At 41.5% G+C, this 15,155-nt stretch overlaps 1 protein-coding gene across 3 annotated transcripts in view; it reads left to right on the top strand.

Annotated features, from left to right (window-relative positions):
• The window catches only part of ROR1 (receptor tyrosine kinase like orphan receptor 1), a 174,452-nt gene that overhangs the window by 116,486 nt on the left and 42,811 nt on the right, over positions 1–15,155 (top strand). For all 3 annotated transcript variants that reach the window (XR_012661197.1, XM_075097369.1, XM_075097368.1), the window contains exons 2-3: positions 1,561–1,632; positions 14,116–14,403. Coding sequence is in view for 2 of the 3 variants with exons in the window: in XM_075097369.1 (XP_074953470.1) it covers positions 1,561–1,632; positions 14,116–14,403 (360 nt within the window). In the remaining variant the exon portion in view is untranslated. The remainder of the gene's footprint in view (positions 1–1,560; positions 1,633–14,115; positions 14,404–15,155) is intronic.

Genomic DNA, 15,155 nt, shown 5'->3' with positions numbered 1-15,155 from the left:
ATGCAGAACATTTTTGGATATCCTTGCGCTGCCCCAGTTTTATGAGTGAAATTGGTTTGTGGTTTAAAAATGTCTAGGAACAAGCTAAAGAGATGGTGTCAAAATAAAAATAATACAATTCAAAATATTCCTGTTCTCATCTGGGATCCTGCTGACACTCAGCATCCTGACTCTGCCCTCGCTGTGCACCTATGGGACCAAGGGAATCACCTGGCACTGGGGGTCCCGCCAGGGTGCAGGATTGGGCCACAGGGTGTTAATTTGTAGTGAGTCTTCATAGCATCTCACTCAGATTGGGTGCTGACACATAGAAACATGCTTGTTTTTATTTCAAATTCACTCCCATTTCCAGTGCCGTAGCACTCCTCTCCAGCGTTGCTCTCCTCCTTTATAAGGTCAGGTTTCCTGGGGCTGGGTGGACACAGGGAATTAGGAGATGCACTGTGTTTCTGTGCTATGTAATGTGTGTGCACACCCCTTCTTCCCACCCTTCCCATTATCACTTACTAAAGCTGGCATATATGTGTATTAATCCCTGGGGGTTGACTCTGAGAGATAGCGCTCCAAAAGCAGTCTTTTCCATATGCCTGAAGAGCCTCGTAAGGCACACGTGGGTCAGCTGTTACAAGGGGACAGTAATTCCCCCCCGCAACATGTGATGATGCATTTACACTGCTGAACGTAGTTTTGCAAAAACCCTCGGGGAGCGAACAAACAACTCATTATGGATACTGCACCCGGCCACTGCAGCCTGTTGGGATGTGGCAAGTGCTATGGCAGCAGTTACACATCAGAGACCCCATATCGGTGTTTGATGAAATCGTCAACATTCCAATACAGGGAGGTATTTTAGCATGACTTACAGCTGAGGCTGGAAGTATGCTGGTAGTTCCCTCAACACCATCCTCTGTACAACTTACTGTTTGCATGTTTAAAAAAAAGGTAAAAATATAAATGAAGATTAAGGTCACCATTCAACTTTTTCTTGAAAAGGAAATAAGTATCATAGCAATGAAAAAACTACTGATGATCAGATTAGTCTTTCCAGCCTGTGTTTACATGAGTTGCAGGAAAATTTTTCATACAAGTAGCCCTATTAACTTCAATGCATAAACTGTGTCCCTTCTTGTGCACATGGGTTTGCAGGATTAAAATCGCTTGTAAATGTTAATAGGTAACATGTTCAGCAACCTCGCGGCGTTTGTGTTTTTCTTAGCTGTAGCACTGCCGAGTCATTCTACCTCTATAAAATTCGGAGAGATTTTAAGGTGGGCCAAATATATCTCAAAGATTGGTTGCTTAATTAACACAAGGCCTCACTGTGACAGCACTGCAAAACAAACTCCAGCACTGGCCCTGTGCCTTTTTCCACTTCGCTGGTTCTGCTACCCATATGTGTCAGCCTGCCAACACAGAGCATCAAGTGCAGTTTAATAGCTGCTGTTCTTCAAATAATTTTATTACTGTGACAGAAACTTTATAAATGCCTCTTACTCTCCTGATGATACAGAATTGATATATTAACAGCATTTTTTTTTCTTCCCTATTTTTTCCTTCCAGGAGCAAATTCATCAGTTGTTGCTGATTTCATGCCTACATCATCATGGAACATCTCAAGTGAGTTAGATAAAGGTAAGTGGACAGAAAAAAATAGAAGGATGTGAAATCAGGTTTTAAAATCTCAATTCTTCTTCTTGTCTTGGCCAAAACGGCAAGCAAAGGGGTAAGGGGCCATTTAAGATAAACTTAGTTTGCCTTGTGATTGACATTTAATTATGTGTGGTTCTGTGATTTCTGGAGAATGCCGTGTTCATTTCTTGTACTAGTAAAATGTTCCACATGGTAAAGCTATTTCAAGATGTGAGTTCTGTTGGTTTATGAACTGCTTGACATTTTGTCTGGTGGATCTTAGGATTTGAACTCAAAATTAACAAGCGTCAAGGAGGCAGTTTGCCTTGATGTGTTTTATTATTAAATTTTAAGGCTTTAAATTAATAGATGGGGAAAATACATTTGCAGGTGGTAATTATGTGTGAATTGGAGCTCTCTGAAGGGTGTATATTGTGAAAAAAGGGATGTATTTCCTATTCCCCTTTATTTTGTAAATTATGCACCACCAATTATTTAAGCCACATTGCTTAGCTTCCTCTAGCCCTTATTGAAAGGCAGTGTCATGCAGCTCCTGAGTCAGTCTGGTCTTTGGAATACTTCTAATGTAACATTTGCAGTGGAGGATGCTGTTAGCCACACTAACTGTGCAATTTGTCAACCACTCTTTTCATTTGCTTATAACTTTGCCAACCATTGACTATTTTGACTGAAATTTCCCATAGTGGAGTTCTAGCACAGATCGTTTTTCCAAATGTTTTTGTCTGTATTTTGTTTTTAGTTTTTTAATGAACATGTGTTCATAATGTTTTATGTTTATGCATAAATATGTTGTCTGTGCTTAAGTATGAAGAGCGTATGTAGTTCTGAGTACTTTAAGGCAAGGTTGACTCTTTCATGTCTGCTTTCCCACCAGGGAAGGAGCAGTACTTTCTGGTGATCCAGGATAGACTGGAGATTAAGGAAGTCAAAGGGCTTTTGCTTGCCGGTGGGAAAGGGAGACAAGCATGTAGTCATTAAGGAGAGGATTCCCAATTCACAGGAAATTGCTGAAAGGCATTGACAGAATGGATGTCCTATCTCACTGCAGTGATTCATCCAGGTGCCAATGGCAGGTCGCAGGTCCAGGCTGTGTACTGGGGACATCCCGAAGCTGTGGAGAAGTGAAGGCAGTCGTTCCCCCAGACAGGGTGCTTGCATGTTTCTTTACTTCTTTGGCAGCTTTGTTTGTTTTTTTTCAAAAAGTAAGTAATAAATAAGTGGCCTAGAAAAAGCAAGTTAAGGCCACAAAGCCAAACACTCGAAAGTTAGGAAATGCCAGAGAGAAGGCAATCAGACAGTCTTAATTCAAGCCTTTTACGATATCCTTGACAGCCAACCTTTACTAACCTACAGGGTAGATTTTTCTGTAGGAAGCCATACCATGATCACAGAAGAGGGTCACACTTTGTTGGAGTGGTGGAAATATTTTTTGCAAATGATCATCAGTGGTATATTTGTTGTTCTCCACTGTGAGCCCAAGGGTTCAATTGGTAAAGATTGCTATACATTGCAGGGAGAGGTGCGTGCCTCCAAACAAAGCCTACATAGAGGGAAAGGTACAGAACAGATATTGAAGATAATGTAATTTTACAGTAAATTATATCTGATCTGTGCTGAAAAATAGGTCCCAGTAGCTTCTTTGTTGTTATTCCTAACAGGAGGTTTTGTGTAGACTGGTTTCTTACGACCAGGGTGATGTTTAACCCATGTTTTGGTTAGGCTTGCCATCAGCTGGTAGTCCAAATGCTCCTTTTTTTCAGTAGCATGTGCCCCAGGTGGGCCATCTCCAAAGCCCTGCTTGATTCACGTAGCTAGGAAACAGAGGAAGATTCCTGGTGGCAGCATGGACTGCCTGCCTCCTTTGGTGTCTACTTTCTTCAAAATACTCTCCTCGCTGGATTGTATCAACCAGGGTTCAGGTGTCCCACCCTCGGTGTGCCGGCTCTGTTGGAAAGTAGCAGCTCCAGAGCTAGCAGAGGTAGAATTCACGGCAACTGCCACCATCCTGGATGTTGAGTCATCTTATTGCCCAAAGCAAAGCTTACACTTCCTGTGCCAGTGCTGAGGCTGCCCTCTACGTTAGTAATTAAACCATTTTCCACATTACTTCCATGGCACCTGTTCCTGAGCTATATTGTCAGAAACAGGTAAAATGAAGTTTCATGCTTCTAATCTACCTGGAATGCAGCAATTACCACTTGTTGGGCTGAATCCTGCATTCCTGGGGGATTACCGGCCCCTTTGCTCGCTCTGATTAGCATTTAGACTGCTGTAAGCTTACACACCTAAACATGGATTTACATATGTGATTAAAATGCATTTGCTGCCCAAAAAGCTTAGTCAGAGGGGCGGATTCTCCCAGTGTGCCTACAAGCAAAGTAAGGCACACACGTTTTGTCTTGTGTAAGAGAGAAGCAGGGGCTTTAATGTGGGAGCTACTGGTTCTACTAAAGGTCTTTGAAATTCTCGCTTGTGTAAGGCCAAATATACTGCAGTGCATGCTGACTTGGTGAGTTGAAACCTCAGAGGAGAAAATTAGGCGTGCACTTGGTTTCCATTTCTTTTGCAAACAAGCATCTCAAGAAATCAACATCTACTTGTCTTTGCTGCAGTCAGCCATGAGGTCACGCAGGCGTCCCAGTAAAACTAATTTTAAAGCCTATTAAGTTCACCACATGAAAGTGGTTTCCAGCCAAATTTCCCAGTTAAATGGCTGTCTGCTTTAAGTGGCTTTAACTCTACCTGCTGCCTTTTGGAAATGAGCATCTCTTCCTCAAATATGTCTCCTGTGTTTGGGAAGGAGAAACAGCTCATAGTCTTGCAAATAATATTCTGCCTTTTGAAATAATTACTTAATATGGTGCTTTCCCTTGCTTGGGGAGTTCTGCAGTGATTATCTTACAACTGAGCCCTATTCAGGTTTCAATTTCTATTAAATAAGCTAAATCGACAGCATTAAACAGTTGCCTGTTTATTCTTTTTAACAGGAAATGAATTTAAAAGAGATGCAGCCACCCGTGAAGAGCTGTTGAAAGCAACGATTGATGGGAGGGAGGAGGTGGTTTCTCACCAAAACCTTAAAAAAACAAACAAACTGTGCATAAAAAATAAAAAATAATCACTTCTGAAATAGGAGAAATTTAGCTATGAGCATTTCTCTCTCTTTTCCAACTGGTAAATCATGGAGTGCAGAGGGAATGCTGTGAGGGAAAGGGAAATGAAAATGTGATCCAATAAATATTTAATTTTATAAGAAACAACGAGCGAACTTCAGGGAAAAAAGGGGTCTCTGGTGGTAGGAAAAGGCCCATCTCAGGGGGTTGGTGGCAGGATGCGAAGCCTTTCACCCCAAAGTTGCTAGCTGAGATTTCCCTCGACTGGGAGAGCCTACAGCTGCCTGGCAGGCAGGAGACATCCAGCGGGGACCGTAGTTCATTACTTTGTGAGGCTCAGAGAAGTCCCCCTTCATGCGTGCTCCTACATGGCCCTATGGCACCAGACTTTGTAACCGCTCCTGACACTCACCATGGCTCAGCCATTCGCTCTTGGTGGCTTAAAGCAATTTCCTTTTCTGGAAATTGTTTGACATTGACTGTGGCAATAGGTGATATCTGAGGCAAAGGGAAAAGGCCAGATGAAACCGTGAGTAAGTGGAGTTCACGAAGATGCTCTGCCCTGGTGCCGGCTTTTAGGGTCTCTGCTCTGTTCCTTAATGCAGTTCTTTTTTGGGGTGTGTCAGCAGGCAAGGGAGCAGGGCAAGTGGCCCTGAGCATTTTTTTAATTTGTCTGTCTTCCTTTTGTTTAAGGCACTCTGATTTCTCATCTCTCCTTGCCTGTGCATTGCCTCCCCTCTCTCCCCTTACACCATGGAACACCAAGCTCCTGCTCCAGCTCTTTGTCTGAGAAAGCTGCTGATTTACCATGAGCTCTTCTTTTCCCTCATCCTTATTTAAAAAGGTGAAGAGCCCTTCATTCAGCTGCTTCTCTTCCACAAAAACAATTGTGGCTTTCCCTTCTGTCAGATGTCAGTTTATTTACAATGAAATAGGCCTGAATTTGAATGAGAGCCTATTTACATCTGGTACAGCAGAAGAATTGTTTGGGAACTCTTCATCCTTAGGCAAAGATAATATTGGAGCCTTTGCCAAGAAAGAGTCAGCTTTGAAATATTGTTTTCTTTTCACTGTGAGTAGGATTCAACTTCAGTGGACGTTTACTCTACAGGAGAGAGAACGATATAAGAGAACGATGCTGTCACTGCAGCTTCCCCTGATCAGGTCCTCCTGGTCCCCCCCATGCCCGCCTGCAGCATCCTCAGGAGCTCGTGTCATCATGGCAGCTCCCTGACCATGCACAAGGATGTGTTCTGGCCGTGGTTGAGCCAGAGCTGAGGACACCAATGCTGGGTTGCACCATGTTAGCTCATTGCTGATACCTTCTCCACCCAGGAGCTCTTCACTTGGTCCTTCAGTTTCCAAAGAAAACCGATTAGCGTGAGTTTTTGCAGGTACTACCTATTTTCCTCTCCCTTTCATGGCATATCTGCTTTGCCAAACAAGTATAAAACATTAGAATGATTCAGGGCTTGGGAACCATTTATTTCCAGACATTCACCATCCCAAGCCTGGGCGTTGAGCTCCCCACCACTCGCAGCCTCTCTGTGTGGCATAGACCTTGCAGTCACTGCTTCAGCAGCATTAGCAGTCTTGTGGTGCTCCAGGTGTTATATGGAAAGCAAACATTCCCTGGAGAGCTTGGCAGCAAGAGTCAGGATTTTACAAAGTGCACCCCAAATCACTCAGTGGTTTAAGGTTAAGCTGAGATTTATCCTTAAGTATTCAAAGGCATATCAATACAAGGATTACCTATAGCAAGCATCCCTCCCCTGGGATGGTCTGGGGATCCAGAGCAGAAAATGGCTGTGGAAGTCCAAAACAGAGGATGGAAGAGCTGCAGTATTTGTTCCACTACCCTGTGCGTGGGACTGCGTGTCATTAACTTCTTGGAGATCCTTCTGCGGGCAGATCATTCTCTGGCAGGGTGGGCTGGACGACAGCTACAGTGCAAGAGGAGGCCATGGAGCTTAGAAGGGGCTGCAGGACATCCGGGTGGGTACAGCCACTCTGCTGATGGACCCTTTGCATCTGGGGGCTTCCTGAGGGGTGAAGCAAGCCTTGTCATCCTTACTGATGAATCCAGGCTAAAGCTGTCACCTTGGCAAGTCTTTCCAGGCAGGTAAATGACGTGGCTATGAGTTCTTATAGGGAGAATCTTTCTGATGTCCCAAGGAGAATTTGACTCTTAGGCAAACTACATCTTAAAAAACATAAACAAAACCAAACGTGGAGAAAACCAGGTGGATCAAGGCCTCCTGACATTGGCCCCAGTTCTTTAGAGATTTCCAGATTTTCTTTTGAAATCACTGGATGTGAATTTGATACACGTGGTGAAAGGGGAGGAATTACAGCTTTCACATTCATGCACAATTTACCTTTTTATTTTCCTTTATTATCTGGGGGATATTCAGTAAATCAAGCTCCCCTGATGGGGCTCAGGATTCTGATTCTATTTGTGGGGTCCCATTAGTAGCGAGGCAGTAAATTACTGCTACTTTGTTTTAAAATTTTTTTAGCCACAGTACATTAGCTCCTTTTGTTTGCTTTTCCACTGATGGAGTGTACATTTTTATTTGAGAATTTGTGTTTCTTGAATGTCTCATTTTATAAATAATACAGGGTGTGAAATTTGAAGGTCACAGAACACAACCTGAAAAAGAAACCACCCTGAGTAATGTTGGGCATTCATGGCAAAAATATTTCACAAAATGCTTCACTTATTTTGGATTTTTTATATAACCTTAGTGTGTGCAGTGAATATCTGACCATTATACATAAGGTAACTATATATAATAACCTTTTCCTGGCTCATCCAGCTATCTTTGTTTATTTGAAAGATTGATAGATCAGAGGGTCAAGGGACGTGTTTTATTGTAAGTTTCTGTTCCAAATTTCCTGACATTTTTGGTTTAAAAAAAAAAAAAGACCTTTAAAAGGCACAGAAAGGGCTAATAAGAACCAGATCCTAAAGTGATGCTGTGTCAAAATGTCAAAAATAACAGCTTTTCTTTGACTCTACAGCATTAATCTTAAGGCACATACCTTTCTATACACCCTTCCTTTAACAGCTTGAGTTTTTGTACGTGGCTCTTTACTGCAGAGCAGCTTCTAAAGTGACAACAAAATCCCTTGATGGTTTTCAGTAGTTGGGTTTATAGCTGGATATGGACGTTTGTTTACCTATTCCAAATCACTTTTTTTGTGATAAAGTTTAGAGGCTTCCTACTTGTGCTATAAAACTGGTTCCTGAGTAAAGAAAAGCTTCATTTCCCCTTGCTAAATTATAGCATCAAAGCTATCACCAAGACATCTGTCCTTAAACCTGAAAGTTGACTCATAAAAGGAGAGGCAGATGTGGACTCTCAAATGCATTTTAAGAATTCATATTGGCATGAAGGTCAGTGAGTTGTCCAGTTCCTGTCCAAAAGCAATGGGATTCAGGTGCTCAGCCCCTGATAATTTTTTGGCAATCTGTGGGCATCTGTGCACTGGTTTCCTTCCACAAGCTCTCCCTTCCCTGTGGTCCAGGGCAACCTCTAAGCTGCTGATTATCAGAAAGGAGCATTTAATTCTGAGAATCCCAAATACAGTGAATGTCACATGTGGACATCTGAAAAGCCATAAAGCCTCGGGCAGTGGTCAGCTTGTTTCAATTCAGTAAACTATCCTCAGGTGGCACTAAACCCTCTAGATAGTGTCTGGGAAGAGAAAGCCCAACACACAGCCGCAGCGTGTATCCGGAATGGAGTCTTGCTTATACACATCGCTGAGGGAACTTGTTTGAAAATAAGCTGGTCAGACAAAGGCAGTAGAGTTATTTCCTTTTGTCCCAAGACAGTTGAAATTGAATATTTCTGCAATGCTGGGCTTCTTTAACTCTGATATTCTTCATATGGGTTGCCAAATCATGGGTTGAGTGTGGTATCCCTTTCTTCCTACTGTCATTCCTCTACTTTTACTCATTTAAAATAAGTGAAATTCCAGCTGGGAGCCTTCCTTTTGCCCCTTTTATTAACAAGGGTCTGTTGATCAGACCCACAGATCGGACCTGCCAGGAGTTGTCTTCCTTTGTGAGTTATGGGCAGATCAAGCAATCAATGGTTAATCCTTTTTTCCAACTGAGAAGAATATGCTCTGTCTATGGCCACACTTCAGTCAAAAATCCCGCTGGTTCCTTCTTTAGCTTAAAACTCAAGTTGATTGAACATATGGAACAACCAGCAAGTCCCTCCAGTGTCTTGAGGCTGGGTAGGCTCCATATTGTTGACTTTCTCCAAAGAGAACAATTCTGTACAGAAAATTTCCAACAGTCTGAGCTCAGTGGCAGTGCCAATACATCTAAGTATGGGGTGCGTCCAAGTGTAGCATCAGACTAGACTAACGTAGATAATCCAAAGCTCTGAATGAATGAAAATGCTTATTTCCAGACTGTGTCAGACCCTCTGATGTGCCTAACAGGCTCTTTTCCTTTAGACAAAGGTTATCAACTCTTTAAGTTACCAATCACTAAGCATATCTGTCTTGCAGTCACTGACTGGGACACTTTTTGTATCTCTTCTTGTCAATGTATGCTATGACAAAGAACCAGTGAGCTGCTAAACCATTTGGTGAAAAAAGATAAATGCAGTAAGCAGCGTGGAAGACTGATGTCCCAACTAGCTCACTCCAACCAGGTCAGGTGGTTGCTTTACGTGCTGCAATGCAGATTTGAATTTTCAAATCCAGAATTAATTTCATTCTCCAGTCCAGCAGCTGGAAACAGTGTCCCCACAGCTGTAGGTTTGCTTGAGAAATGGTCTGGGGATGCTCCTTTCCAGACAAGTGTGTTGTTACACGTCTATAATGGAAAGTAACTTGTTACACCGGCCTCTCTGTTGCACCTGGATTAAAGCTGTTTTCAGGCTTGCAACAGCTTGAAAGGAGACTTTAATTTTAGCTTTTCTTTGAATATTCTGAAAGATCAGAAGGGCATAAAGAAAAGGATAAATGAAACAACAATTATTCTCATAAAATGAACATTTCAGGGTCTAATCCTGCATCCCCATTGTGCTTTAAACACCTAGTGAAATCAAAAGCATATAGCACACACAGTGCTTGAGGGAAAAAAAGGTCTCACTGTGGCCAGCAAAATCCTCCTCCAAGCAGAGAGGGTGTTACTGCTCTAAGATGTGTCTTTGGTAATTTAAGATAGAGTAACCATGTGGTCACAGAGGAGATTAACATTCCTTGGCCAGAGAGGACGAGCTTTTATTTTGAAAGCCACCTGGGTTCCACTTAATAGTAGTAGAATGCTTCAGGATTTATTACGACTGGGCAGGCTCCTATTTAACAATGTCAAGACGGCTGTGGAAATACACACACTTTTCTTCTTTTGAGACACGCAATGCACTACATTTTGTCCTTGCACAGCTGTTGCTATTCTGTAACATCAAACCAGCAAAAAGTTTGGCCATGAAGGATACCTAATATTTGGATTTTATATGCAGTGTCTCCAATTTATGCGCTTAGAATCATGAAGATGACTTATGATGTGTTGTGTTTGCATTGGCAACAGCTCAAAACCAGAAATATATTTCAGGCTTGGCTTTCCAGATATTATCTCAAGTCATTTAAAAGTTCATTATAGGGCACCCGCCAGTGCTGCTATAGTAAAGGGGCTGTCAGCATTTTTCAAGGGTTTATAACTCAGCCATTAAAAAAAAAAATCTCTGTGGGCTAAAACTTGGCATTCAGGGCCTAGGCCCAGCAGTAAATTGTTTTTACAAATTAAAAAAAAATCAGTTTGACTATTATTAAATTATAGGTGGGCTAAATTTTATTTAGAACTTTTTCAGGCTATTCTCCCATACTTCTTTAAATTAAAATGTTTCCAAAATGTTTTTATAGAGTGCTACTCTAAAATATGGACCGGCTTTTGTTATGTTCTTGAAACCCTGAGATTTAACTTAAAATATAATAACAGTGCTTATCCCAGCATAGCACTTTTCACCTTCAAAGTGCTTTATGAGCATTATCTCATTAATGTACATAACAGCCTCCCCATGATGTAAGAGGGATTATTATCCTCACTTTATAGCTGGAGAGACTGAGCCAAAAGGTTTAAGGCTGTTTTTAAAAGGACTTAGTTGCACAAATCCCATGTGAGCCTTGATTGGCTTTGGGTGTCTACTTCCCTTTGGCTCTTCTGAAAATCAGAACTGAAGTGATTCACCCAAGACTACTCAGAGCCAGGATTAAAACTCAGACTTTCCAATGGCCAGTGCCACCAGACTGGTTAATTCTCAGAAGTGCAGTAATTACTTTGTACATAAGAACCATCGTGTTTCTAAGAAATTGTTCTTTAGGTCAGAGGGAGTCAACTCTGGGCGTCCGGGGAGACTGTCAAATGAAATATGGTAAAACATGGCGTGCTCCAAGACCATGGCCATGAGACACAGTGTCTTCCTCGTGTATGCAAGCAGTGGGTCCATCCCGTTTCATCAGCCCTGTTTGCCTCCTACTAAAAGCACAAAAGGAGGATTTACCACCATTTTCTTGGCCTTTGGTCCTAAAAGGAGGAGATGTTAATGCTGATGGCACCAGAGAGTGGCTGACAGAGGGTGACCTGGACAGAAACCTGGCCACAGGCAGAAGCTATTTTATATGTTCTCTGCATAGTTGTTATTAAAAGGAGAGGTTAATGGCGGTAGTTTAGGAGATTTGATGGGCTTTGGTAGGTAAGAGTTAGACACAATTATTAAAAATAAAATTGGGCTTCTCTTTGGCTCCTCCATGACAGGCAAGGGCAACATTGGATAGCTTTTTGCATGCCAGGGAAGAAATGCTTATACTTTTGTATCCCTTAGGAACAGTCCAAGGTTTTTTAGAAGCACTGTTAGCCCTTCAACTCGTTTTCAATTACAGAATTGCTTTATCTGTGAGAAACATCTTCTCATAAAGCTTCCAATTGCTTGAAACCTGCCCTGTTTAAATCTCATCTCAGGTGATCCGCTTGATCTGATTTATGATTTGTATTCAAAATGTATGGATTTGAGGACTAAGCTAAGCTGAATTCAGCAGAAGCATTTTGGTTTAGCGTTTCTGTAGTAGTTAGTGGAGGAAGGTGGAGAACAGTTAGAGAAGAGTCATAAGCTCCTGATGCTGAGAGGCTATTTCTGTTTGTACCTACAGAGAAGTTCCATCTTAGCTCTTGCATTACAGCCATACTTTTTCACTGACTACTGTTGCTAATAATACTTTAAAATCCTTCTCCAGGGAGAGAAAAACTCTCAAAAAAATCCAAAAGAGACTGGAAACCTACCCTGCATCCTTACTCCTTTATTTGTCTCTCCTGTACACATGTGACCTTTAAAATATTACATATACTGTGGTATTTGTCAGCAAGACCATCACAGGACTGAGGCCGTTCTGTTCTCTGACTGTGTTACACTGTAGATGTCTGAAGCAGTCTGAAATGTTATCAGGAATTATATAAATGACTGTGGTATAGAAATGTTACATTGGATAATTAAATGCGGTTATCCAGTTCCATGCTATTAGTGTGATTTTATTAAACCCAGATTGTGGAGAGAACCCAAGAATACGTGTGCTGACTTAGATTATGCTTCCTGGTGAGGTTATTAAGATAGCAAGTCAGACATATTTCTAGTCTTGCAATGAAGCATGCAGAAATTATTCTGGAGAGTTAAAAGGCCTGTCTGACACCCCTGGCAAGAGACATCAAACTTTGTTGCCTATCTTCACCGAGGGCTGGGATCTCTGCCCTTTTTACCCCATACATAGATTTCCTAACTAATTAGATCCATGGGAGCAGAGGTAAAAGTTGGGTTCTTTTGCACAGTGTCATACCTGCACATGAAAAGGCTAGTTGATCAGTGAAAAAGATACGTGTGGGCAGTTCCTTTGTGCTAAACGTTTATCCTAATAGCTCCTCAGGACCAAATGAGAACAGGGAGGCATGATATAAAGTGCTATGCAAATACAGGGTAACAGTTTACATGCTAACGGATTAAATACAAAGAAAATGGATATTGATATACTCAAAGCATCATGAAGGGAGTAGCCAGTGAAGACATAATTAAAATAAATAATTAGGGAAGTGGATTAGTTAGGCAAGTTAGTTGGCTGAGCTGGTTTTATACATGCTAGAGATTTTTTTCATACTTTTAGGCAGGCTTATTGCTGGAGTTAACAGTAGATGGACCTGAAAATGATGGAGCATAAGCAGCACAGCACAGCGCAGCTTTACTTACTGATAGGCTTTTCTTGACCTCCTGGGTTGGCTGTGAGAGCACAGGAGCAGAGTACAGCCTCTAGATTTCTCATTCCTTGGCTGCCCTGCTGAGGCAGCTAGCAGATGATAATGGGGTTTGGCCCCTAATGACCACCGTTAGATTTGAACCTGTGACACGGAGATGAAAGTGCATGTATTCCGTTCCCTGTACCCAATCTAACTTGCTCTCTGCCTTTAAAGGATTTAATTAAATGTTGAACACAGTTAACTAGAAATAGTCCTCTTCTTGAATGATGCAGAATGAAATAGCACTTGACAGGAGAAAGCAATGTTCCTAAATGGATTAGAAGAGATTAATTTTGCTAAATTTTGATTTAGCATTCTCTATCTTAACAAAAGAATCTTTGATCTTCTGCTTGCACCTATCATGAGACCTATTTCAGATATAAGATAAACTTTAGTACTCTCAGCAAGGGAAATACTGAGTGAGAAAAAAAGTCTCCATCACCTAGATATGATCCTTATTCCTTGTCTGTGCAGTTAGTGCTTACAAAATCATTGGCAACATACTGTCTACACTGCTCTGCAAATCAGTTAAAAATAGCTCCGAGATCTTAACTTCTGAGTAATTAATTTCATTTATTCCTATATTTTGTGGGTCCTAAGATGAGCAGAGGCAGATCTGCATAGGCAGAGGCATCAAAATGAGCAGCTGGGTTTCTGATACATGTTTTTCATGTTTATTGGTTAGCAAAAAAGAAAAATAAAAGAAAAAAGAGCAGCAGTGTTACCTCCTTTTTCTGTGTTGAATGAAGCCAAATAGGATGGTGGTGAGAAAGTAGAGGGGATCCGTGGGTATATGAAGGAAGTTTTCTAGAAATACAACATTACTATAGTGCAATGGAAATTCCAAAATTTGTTCCTTTTATTACCATGCAAAACTATGTGGGACCTACTGCCTGCCCTGAAACATCACTTAACAGGTATTAACGTTTTCTACTAAACCTGATAGCCGCTTCCTTTGTTTTCCTTTCAAAGACAAGCATGAGCTTTCTTTGAAATGACATTTCCTGAGCTGGAGTTCTTTAATCACCTTTTTTTCTTTTTACGTAACAGACTACTTCCTGACACTTGATGAACCTATGAATAACATAACTACCACCCTTGGCCAGACCGCAGAGCTGCACTGTAAAGTCTCTGGCAATCCTCCTCCGACGGTCCGCTGGCTGAAAAATGATGCTCCGGTAGTCCAAGAACCCCGGAGGATCTCCTTCCGTGCCACAAGCTACGGGTCTCGACTGCGAATAAGGAACCTTGACACCACAGATACTGGCTACTTCCAGTGCGTTGCGACTAATGGCAGAAAGACTGTTTCTACAACTGGCGTGCTGTTTGTGAAATTTGGTAAGTTTTCTCCTTTTAAACTGTTCAAACCATTACCTAAAAGAACAACTCTGTAGAAAAGTGTGTTCATCCACTGAAAATTAACACACTGATGTAGTTATTTTCAGCCGGTCTGATTCAGCCTATTTTTGGGGTGGCAGCTTATCTTCTCTGCGTGTTTGCTCTTTGCTCAGTTGAGATGTCTGTGTTGCCAGTAACGGTGGCTTTTACTATATAAAAGCCTACTGGAAGCAGGATTGAAATGCAGGGGTCACTCAACAGCAATGTTCATTAATATGCTACCGGAGTGGATTCAGACCGGATGAGAAAAAATGTTTTATTATCAAGTGACCTCCTTTGTCTCTGGTAAGTGAGAAATTTCAGCTTGGAGTGTAGATTGGAGGCATGTTAGTGGTACATATATATACACACACACACACCTGTCAGGTAAAATAAGCACATTTTCTTCAAAGTTTGTACTGGGATAATTGCCTTCAGAGCTGATCTGAACAACTGAGAAGATTCCAAACAAGAAACAGGTTTTGTGTGTCTTCTGCTCCACCTCCACATTCAAAGGGAAATAGTTCACTGAGATGAAGGTGTTTGCACAGAGTCCTAGTTAATCCTCTTAGGAACTGGACAAATAACACACAGTGAATGATGTATGTAATGAGCTTCATAGTCTTTTTTCATAAATCTCCCACATTTTCTAAATTCTAATAAGAAATTAATAATTAGGTGTTCTCTCATAAGGCAGTTGTTGTCCTTTAAGC

This window comes from Phalacrocorax aristotelis, chromosome 6 (assembly GCF_949628215.1).
Source record: "Phalacrocorax aristotelis chromosome 6, bGulAri2.1, whole genome shotgun sequence".
Taxonomy (NCBI): Eukaryota; Metazoa; Chordata; class Aves; order Suliformes; family Phalacrocoracidae; genus Phalacrocorax; species Phalacrocorax aristotelis.
This window is presented reverse-complemented; position numbering and strand designations above follow the sequence as displayed.